Source organism: Gossypium hirsutum, chromosome A08 (genome assembly GCF_007990345.1).
Source record: "Gossypium hirsutum isolate 1008001.06 chromosome A08, Gossypium_hirsutum_v2.1, whole genome shotgun sequence".
NCBI classification, from domain to species: Eukaryota; Viridiplantae; Streptophyta; class Magnoliopsida; order Malvales; family Malvaceae; genus Gossypium; species Gossypium hirsutum.
In genome coordinates, this window is record NC_053431.1 from 125,141,058 (window position 1) to 125,151,777 (window position 10,720).

Genomic DNA, 10,720 nt, shown 5'->3' on the forward strand with positions numbered 1-10,720 from the left:
TAATAATATTTATAGAACATTTGATGAAAACTTGGTATTACAAATAAAGATGGTAAAAAATCTTCGAATGTTTTTTTTTTTCTTTAAAAGGTTAATATATATGGATGTATCTGAATTTGATAAGTTATACTTACTTAATGTTATATTGGTACTTATTTTTAAGTACCTAATACCATTAAAATGCATTAACATGGTACTAACGACCAATAACATAGTGACGTGCGGCAGTCTCGTATTTTGGAAAGTGACAAAATATAAAAAACTAAATTATATATATTTAATTTACTTATTTTCATATAAGTGTAGTTTCACGATTCTTAATATTTGATTTTTTATATGATGCCTAAAACTACCCATAATCCCTCTCCAACCCTTAAATAATAAGATAATGCGCTTCAACGTACTCAAACACATGTTCTCCTACACTGGTAACAATATTAACGTTAATTAAGCCCTAAATATGAGTATGTCAAGTTCGCCATAATATTAATTGTCGATGGCACGTGAGTGTATTTTAAGTTAGTCAAGTACCTAAAAAAAGGTTCCAATTTTAGATTCTACTTAGAGCCAAAAAAATTAGATATCAAATAAATATAAATGATCAAATTCAAATATTTTGTATATATTAACCCTTCTTGAAATTGAGTTTTTACTCTTGTCTAATTTTTCAATTAATCTAGTCACATCTGGTTAGGTTGGATTTAGGAAAAAATGTGTACCCTCTCAAAATAATTCCCACGCTTTCATTTATATATATAATATTAGTTTAAATATATATGATAATAAATTTATGTTAATATTTATTTCAGCATAATTGTTTTTAAAAAATAATGAATAGTACCATTAAAAATATTATAAAATTTTTAAAATATATTTTAATTTGATAAAAATTTTAAATATTAAAATTTATGGGACATATTTATCTCTTGATTCCATGTCGGGATAAGGTTGAGTTGTGATGGGGCATATTTGCCATGTTATCATCTCAAATTATAAATCAAGCAATGTCAACTTGATGAACTAAATTTTAAAATTGTGCATAAATTATGGTTTAATGTGTAGTTATATAAAATGTTCTTTGATTTTATGTAAATTTATGCATAAAATTTTGATTTTATTCAAATCTCACAAATTATTAACATATTATTAATATGAAATCATTTTGTATTAATATATTGCATGCAAAAATAAACATATTTATCTAAATAGAAATAAATTGATGTATTTATTTCATTAAAAATGTATAATTAAATTGAAATTAAAGTTTCATATATACATTTAAACTATAATAAAATTTTCATGTATATAATTATACCAAATTAACATTTATGTATCACATTTTATATTGAATAAAAATTCATGAATAATTTTAAAATTTATCACATTATTAAAACATCCTAAAATAAAGTAAATCAAATGTTATATAATTAAAAAATTATTAAAAACTTCACTTGCAAGAAAAACACATTCAACTCTTTCATTTTCGATCTTCTTTTGGGTTATTAAAAAAAAACACTTTATCCTTGCTTACAACATGTAAGTCGTCTTTATTTTACTCACCTCTTTTATTAATTTTAATATTTTTCATTCCTTTCATGTTTTTAACATTATTTATTATTTTCACTTAAAAATATATTTATTATTTTTACCCACAGGTAAGATGAATGTCTATAATATTGATTAATCGAGTTTCACATCACAAATAAAATAACATCAACTCAAGTCGATTCATAAATAGTTTTTTTCCTTATCCCTTTTTTTTATTTATTTAAATCACAAGATATATATCTATATATATATGGTGAATTACAATAACAAGGTAAAGCTTGAACAACAAATGCGATTGGCGCGACTCGAACTCTAATCACGCTTGAGACGCTGAACACTCTTAACCATTAGACCATCACATAGGATTTTTTTTTTCTTATCTTTATCGATTAAATAATGAACCAAAGTTTGAACCATGACATTTAATTTATGGGTCATAAATGTTTACCTCATAGTCCACGTCAATGGTTCAAATCTTAAGGATTACTTTATTGTGGTGTGTGCATGACAGCTGTAAGAAAACAACAATAACAAAGTAGGAGTGAGCAAAATCCGTTTTGATTCGAAAAATTTGATAAAAAATTAAATTTTGAATTAAATAGTTCGAGTTATTTGAGTTAATTAAGTTATTCGGATCAACTCGAATAAAAAAATAAGTTTTTCGATTCAACTCAAATATTTTTTTTATTTAACTCGAATATGAATTACACAATTCGAGTTATCCGAATAAGAAAAGATAAAACTACGTCGTTTTGATAAATGTTTATTTTTTTAAAAGTTAAAATTCAAAATAATTAAGTTAAAATGCAAACCTACGTTGTTTTGATAAATGTTTTGTAACACCCCTAACATTTATTTGTCGCCGGAATAGGATTATGAGGTATGACCAATCAATACACATCATTTAATATACATATCTCATACAAATTCCATTCGTACAAACATATTGTCCCTTTTAAGGGCCTACAAGGCCTTAAACATGCTTTAGAAGTGATTTAGGACTAAACCGATAACATATGAAAATTTTGGAAACTTAGAAAAATTTCAACATTTCAAGTGTCACACACCCGTGTAAACAGGCCATGTGCCTCACACGGCTAAAAGACACGCTCGTGTCTTAGACCGTATGGAAACAGGGCATACATACTGACTTGTGCAACACGGCCAAGTTACACGCCCGTGTGCTAGGCCGTGTGCCATTTAGGGGATATACTGACTTGTACCACACGACCAGCCACACGCCCGTGTATGAGGCCGTGTGGAGCATTCTGACTTCAATTTAATTTCAACATCAGGGGACACACTGCTGTGTAACATGACTATGTTGTAATAGCCCGTTTTTTGTCAAATCGGAACAGTGGTTTTGGAACCACAAATTTGAGGTTAAAATATTTATTTTTTTATTTTATTAAAGTTTACAGCATGATAGAATTATTATGTGAAAGTTTCGTTAAAAAATTTTACTGTTTGAATGCATAATTCGGTAAAAATGACTAAATCGCGTAAAGCGTAAAATTTGAGTTCTAATAGTTAAAAGTATTAAATAACTATGAAATTAAATTGTGAGAGTCCTTATGTTGATATTAGACCATGGTTAAGGTTAGTGGACATTTATGTCCATGGTTTATATGTTATATTAAAGTTTTATTAAAGGTTAATTTGGTAATTATATAATAATTAAGGTTAAAAAATGATAAAAACAACTAGCCATATCTTTCTTAAGTTTGTTCCACCAAAAATAGAAAATAAAATAAGGATTTGAAGCTTCCATGGTTTCGGCACACTCCTAGCTTGATTGAGGTACGATTTTAGCTCGGTTTTTTTTATTATTTCTATGTTTTTGTGATCATTGCTTCGTATTCTATCTAGCCCGTACCTTAGATTTTGAAACTGTTAAAGATTTAACATGTCGTCTTTGTTTGAGTAATTTGATAGTTGATGATGAATTTTGAATAATTGTTGATAGTTAACTAGTTTTGTAAAGTGATTTCTGACAAAAATGTCAAAAATGGATTAAATTGAAAAAATGTAAAATTAGGTGGTTAAAAGTGTGAAATAATGAAAGATATGGGTTGCTAGGAGTCCCTATGAAATTCGGCTAGGCATGGGTTGTACTAAATTGCATGAATTTGTAATTTTATGTGATTAGGACTAAATTGTAAAAATGTGAAAAGTATAGTGGCAAATGTGTAAGTTTCCAGAATATGAATTATGGGCTAAATTGAACAGATTGAATACTGAATGTATTGAATTTGATAATATATAGATCAAGATAAGCTGAGATTAAGTTTAGATCGGGGAAAACGAAAAGTAGACGAGTAGTTAATAGTTTCCATCTGAGCAACTCGATGTAAGCTCATATATTTAGAATCGAATTTATATATATTGGTAAGTATTTGAAATGAATGTATGTGGTTGAATAATTGATATACTTGAAATATGAATGCTTTATCGATATAATCTATCAGTTACCGAGCCCCGTTTGAACCGTAGGAATTCGTATGATACGAGTGACATGTCACTAGGGTTACCGTTTTGGTCAAGCTCCAGCATTTGTTGTGGATTCACCATAGCTCGTATGAGCTTACCGATATATCAGCTCGTAAGAGCTTACTGTTTCAGCTCGTTAAAGCTTACTATTTTAGCTCAATAAAGCTTACTGTTCATCAGCTCAATAGGAGATTATTGATCATGGCTCGAAAGAGCGAAAATGATAATCAATTGACGGATTACTGATGTATATCACCCTAGTGTCCTTCGAGATTCTAATAAGTTCAATGGGCATAAATTCTGTTTACATGGATAAGTACTGTTATTGAATGAATGATTGATTATATGATTGAGAATGAAATGTTGAATACAATATATATTGAGTATTGAATTGTGGTAATGGATGATTTCATGTGTTATATGACTAACATTTGGATGAATGTTGTGTTAGGCATTTGGAAATTGTATGGAGTTTACCTTAATTATTTGTATTGATTTGGTATAAATGGTAAGTTTAATTCTAAATTATACGGGCTTACTAAGCTATAAAGCTTACTCTGTTTCTTTTCTATGTTTATACAGGTTCGATAGCTCGCTCGTTTCGGACAAGTCAGAGTTTCACATCACACTATCCAATTGCCGATTGGTACTATTGAACTAGTGGATAATTGTAAATATGGTATGTATAGGCTAGTTTAAAAGGTGATAGTTATGGTTACTTGAAAATTATGTTTTTTGTATAATTTGTGTATAAGTTAAGCCATGTGATTTGGCTTATTTTGGTACTATGTTTTGGTTGTGTATAAGTGTTCAATTATGGTATGTTTTGGCAAGAAATAGATGGAATGAAAATGTGCAAATAATGTCTTGATATGTAGTTGACATATGAATGGATAATGCATGATGTTAATTATGTAATTAAGTGCTAAGTTGTATTGGTATTTATGTGCATGAAATGTTATGCAATGGCTACCTATTGGGTTATGAAATGTTGTCATTTATACTTGTGTATGCTTATGAAAATAGGGTGGCAAAATGGTTTTACAAATAGCCTATTTTTGTCCACATGGGCAGGGACACGAGCACGTGTTTCAGCCGCGTGTGACATGTTTACCCATTAAGTTAAAAGGCAAAATCATTATATTGTTCATGTAGTTAAATAATATTGTACTTCGCCTACTAGTTAAATAACCGGTCCATCTAAATGCAACATTAAGTATAAATAATAGGATTCGTTAACTCGACCCGATTGACTCGAAATTTTTTGACTCGATTCGATTTGAAAATAATTCAAATTGAGTTCGGTTGCTAAAATAAGATTTGTTAACTCGACTAACTCAAAAATTATTGACTTGATTCTACTCGAATCAATCGAATACTCACCCTTATAACAAAGTTTTGTTTTTTGTAATGGATAAATATCAAATTTATATATGAACTTTATTTTAATGTGCAATTTGATACATAAATTATGATTTGGTGTAATTATATACATGAGACTTGAATTGTGGTTCATATATATATATGAATTTTTTGGTTTTGATTCAATTGTACACATAATAAGAGAAATAAAAACATACATTTATTTTTAATTCAGATTAATATAATTTTGTGTTTATGCAATATATCAACGTAATTTATGAAAATCTAATCAAATAAAAAATTTATGTATAAAGTCACACAAAATCAAAATTCATATATGACATTGTACATTAAATCAAAGTTCATGTATAATTTTAATATTTATCCCTTTTTAAATAACACTTTTATCCAAAAAAAAAATCAAAACACATTGCAAATTTAAAATCTAATTTATTATGGTCTTTTTACAAGAAGAAATTGTATGAAAACGTGATTTCACGTCATATTTATCTCTTTCCAATGGGAGAATGATAGATCATATTTTTTCTCCTCTTACAAAAATTCAAATCCAACTAAAAATACTAAAAATTAGGAGGAAAAATCTGATTTATCATTCTCTTATTAGAAAATTATAAGAATGATGTGCAATCACATTTTCATGCAATCATTTTTCCATCTTTTATAACCCCAACCCTAGCTTAATGGTGGACCATTAGGATCATTTGCTCCAATTATAGGATGATTTGGTACCAAAAATATATATGATTTAACTTTATTATTTATAAATTTGATTTGGTAAGCCGATTGAGTCTTAACTCGATTGGTATGAGCATTGTTGTCAATGCAAAAAAATTGGGTTCAAGTATGTTGAAGTGCATTATCTTTCTATTTATGGATTTGAGAGGGGCTATTGACAGTTTTAGACATTGTGTCAAAAAGAGTAGATATAATCAAAACTATAATGAGATTGTTAAAAAAATTTGATTTGGTAAAAAGTATATTTAATATAATTTTATTTATTTTTAATCGGTTGAGTATTAACTTAATTAACATCAAGGTATTAAAGATACTTTCACAATAATATACTTTAATTATAAAAAATTATAATTATTTTAATTAAGTTAGAATCTGATTAAAAGTAATATGAACTTAATCAAATGTTTAAATAGCAATATAAATAATACTTTTTTTTATAATTAATAAGATTTTAAGCTTATTGATGGGAGGTTGTACATCCACGTACAGTCAAGGGTTCCCTCTGTGAATCGTACATAGCCTTCTGCGGAGGGGGCAAAACCCTTACAATACTTTCCACTGTCAAGAGATTAAGTTAGCGTCCTCAAGGATAACACTTCAAAGACTTCTCAACAATTTTATATTTTTTTAAAAAAATTATGATACAAGGTCAACTTGTGCATCGTATGGGTAATAAACTAGTATAAACTGAAATATATTTAAAATATTTGGATTAAATTTTAAAATAATGCATAGATGACTTAGATACAACATGTTTAAAAAAAGTACGATACCTTTAAATTTTTGGAGCATTACTTTTTAACACGTTAAATTCAAACACTCCATACATTAGATATATACATGTTTAAATTTTTATCCATTTATTTTAAATATACTAGGCATCATATCTAGAGGTGATTTTGGTTTGCTTTAGTTTGACTCATTTTTATTTTATATTTTTATAGTGATACTGTGTTTGAGTTTTTGAACTAATTTTTGACAAAAATGAATTTGATCTTATGATTTTTGAATATTATTTAACAAAGTTTCAAGTTTTTTTCAAATAAGTCTTTGTAAATGGTATTTTAAAAAAAATATTTTAAATATTTTTAAGCTACTCTCATTATTTTAAATATTTGTTTTTATATGATAAAAAATAATTTACTAATAAATTAAATTAAAAATGGAATTCAAATTGGTTCGGTTAATTGTCTTTTTATTTTATTTTATTTGTATTCTATTAACTTTTCAAACACTTTGATTTGGATCGATTTTTTATTTTTCTTATTTAACCCTAATCATATATAAGATGACATTTAAGCATGAACAATTTAAATTTGATATATTGAAAAATAGATAGTTTCGTTAGATTCAAAAGCAGTAATTTTCATTTTGAACATGTTAGACCTAAGCTATTTATGAGATAAATGCACATTTAAATATTTTTTATTCACATACTTTAAATATATTTGATATCAAATTTAAGGTAGTTTTTAACTCCCAAGCTAATAATTAAGCTAATAGAATGACTTGTTGATACGATAATAACATTTTAGAGATTTAATTTAAAACATTTCGAAGTTATGCATAAATTGAAGTTATTGGAGCAGGACCAAACTAGTTGGTTGAACTAGAAACTGATCAATATACTATTGCCAAGGTTTCCAAAATCTGATTAGTAGTTGAATCAGTCAAGCTACTAGTTCATTGGTTCAATCGATTTGATTGGTTTGTTTGGTTTGATTAAATAAAAATAAATTTTTTTATAAAATAAAAAAATATGGTTTAATTGTCTAGTTCGAACCGATTTTTTGCTCGATTCAATTGGTCCGTACTGATTCTTAGATCAATCAGTCTAATGTCTTTATCTAAATTAATACCCTAATCAATCTGATTCGAACAACCATGGTTGGTTTGGATAAATAGGTTGAATTGGTTATTCAGCAAACCATTCAAAACCAGTAAATAATTGATTAAATTATTTTTTAATTATTATTATACTGATAATCAAATCTATTTAACCGATTAAACTAAGAGCGGGTGAAACATTTGGTTCAATTAACCCAAAATAAAATTGAAGGAAAAAAAAGGGCATGTACAAAGACAAACATGGACCTGATGGCTTCAAAGCCGTCAGATGAAAATACTAAAAATCCAACGGCGTAGATAAAACCCTAAAGGCATAAAGAGCTTGTGCCTGCTCACTGGGTTATATAAAAAAAAAACCCCCTTATTTTGTGACCCTATCTTTCCTAGTTGCAGTCGAAGTTGCGGCATATCCTTTTTAGTACTCCCTACTGTAAAGGTTTCAATTTCTTAATTCTCTGTTTCTTCTTATCATTCGGCATATACGTTTTGAAAAAAAAATAAAGAACTTAAATTTATTTCATTTTTGCTATTTTAATTTCGACGGTTGATTTGTTTTATCTTTAGATTGTTTTGATTTAGGATTTTAAGTGACCCTTTTGTTTATAAATTTTGGGGGGAATTATTGTCTTAAAAAAAAGAAGAAGCTTATCTTTAAAATTCCTTTCAGCTGCCAAAGGTTAGATTTTTAGCCTAGTTTATGCTTTAGGGTTTAACACTTGAATACAATTACAATAACTAAATTAGGGTCATTGATATTTTTATATATTGTTCTAATTTTTTTTTCTCTGGTGGGTTGATAAAGTGTGAGCTAGGCGTTAATTTCTTTTATGTTTTCCCTAGACTTCCTTGTATATTATATAGTGCTTGATTGTTTCACATGCTTCATATGTATTGTGTTTGATTTGTTTGCTTTAGTGCTTTTGATAAGCTTATTACCTCAATATTCTCTTTGTTTTTATTGTGTGTATCTTGGGTCTTGATTTATCATACTTTTATTTATTTATTTGTTGTTTGCTTCTTTGGGCAGATGAACAAGGAGAGGCTCATGAAAATGGCCGGTGCAGTCCGCACCGGCGGGAAGGGTAGCATGAGAAGGTAATGTTCATGGTTTGAAAATTCCTTGGATATACCAGCTATATTATGTTTTTTGCTTTATCATCTCTGAATATAGGATGTAATTGTTGCAGTTATTAGGAGTAATAGGTGCTTGAATTTTGATGCCTCTTTGTAATTTGTATACTAATCATTATCTTGTTATTGGAACTTGTGTTTAATAGAAAGAAGAAGGCTGTCCACAAGACAACTACCACAGACGACAAACGGTTACAAAGCACCCTCAAGAGAATAGGAGTCAATGCTATTCCCGCAATCGAGGAAGTCAACATCTTCAAGGACGATGTTGTTATCCAGTTTATTAATCCCAAAGGTAGATATGTCTTTTATCGAAGTGGACTGTGCAATTTTCTCATAGGTTTTGTAAAATTAACAACGTATATGATGGTCTGTATTTCAGTTCAAGCATCTATTGCTGCCAACACCTGGGTTGTAAGCGGTTCTCCTCAAACAAAGAGTATGCACCTCTTTAACTTTGAAAGCTTCCCATAGTTGATTTTTACCTTTGTTGATCTGACATTCATGCTTTTCGCCTATTCCAGAATTGCAAGATATTCTCCCCGGAATCATCAACCAGTTGGGTATGTACACTTGACCCTGAGTAGTTCTGTTTTTGGAATGTAAATGAGACATTGGTGTTCGCAAACTACTCGAGTTCAGCAAAAAAAATTCAAACTCGATTTGGTAATTATCAAGCCGAGTGTGGGCTGCTCGTGCTATCAATTGAGCCGAATTCAAGCTTAGGAATACTTGAATCGAATGGCTAGCAAGCCTTAATGAGTGTTTCATATTTTTATATTATTAAATTATGTTATTACCCTTAATACATATTATTAACACTAAGCTTAATTATTGAGCTGAGCTTGAGTTTGAGTACAAAAAATGGTAAATGAGCTTAATCAAGCTTGAACTTGAGTAGCTCAAACATAACTCGAGCCAAGCTCGATTTTAAAAACAGATGTTCAATCGAGCTTGAGCTGAGTATCAAGCTTCAAATTTCGAGTGGAGCTTGAGCTCAAGCTTGGCAGTATTGGGGCTTGCTCAGCTTGATTACACCCCAAATTCTGTCTTTCATGTTTTGACATCAATATTGGCCGTCTTTTTGACTCTTATTCTAAAACTTATAGGACCTGATAACTTGGACAACTTGAGGAAATTGGCAGAGCAATTCCAGAAGCAGGCACCTGCTGCCGGTGCTGGTGACGGTACCGGTGCAGCCATTACTCAGGAAGAGGACGATGAGGAGGTACCAGATCTTGTACCTGGCGAGACCTTTGAAGCTGCAGCAGAAGGCCAAGCTGCTAAATAGAGTTTTTATCTTTAATTTTATTTTGTTATATGTTTTTGATGAATTTAACTATTTGTTTCTTTTTCCAAATTTTCTCTATTTGTGGTTTTTGTTTGCTCTACCTTGTACTCTTAATGGTTTGGTTCAGAGTAAGCCTTCTAGAATTCCTATTATTATTGCCAATGGATTAGAGATGCATTTTCCCCAAGACCAATAGTTGTCTTGAAATGCTAATCTATGCAGCTAAGAAAGTTGCATTTGGCTTTGTAGTATCATTTTTATTTTTGCCCAATTAAAGCTTATATTAGGGAGTTT

The 10,720-nt window shown here is 29.1% G+C and overlaps 1 protein-coding gene across 1 annotated transcript; it reads left to right on the top strand.

Annotated features, from left to right (window-relative positions):
• The first annotated feature begins 8,177 nt into the window (after positions 1 to 8,177).
• Positions 8,178 to 10,578, top strand: LOC107928335 (nascent polypeptide-associated complex subunit beta). The gene is made up of 6 exons (XM_016859522.2): positions 8,178 to 8,440; positions 9,032 to 9,099; positions 9,282 to 9,430; positions 9,518 to 9,574; positions 9,660 to 9,698; positions 10,245 to 10,578. Exons 2-6 carry the CDS (start codon positions 9,032 to 9,034, stop codon positions 10,424 to 10,426), a joined length of 495 nt encoding a protein of 164 aa, XP_016715011.2. The 5' UTR covers positions 8,178 to 8,440; the 3' UTR covers positions 10,427 to 10,578.
• The last annotated feature ends 142 nt before the right edge of the window (positions 10,579 to 10,720 follow it).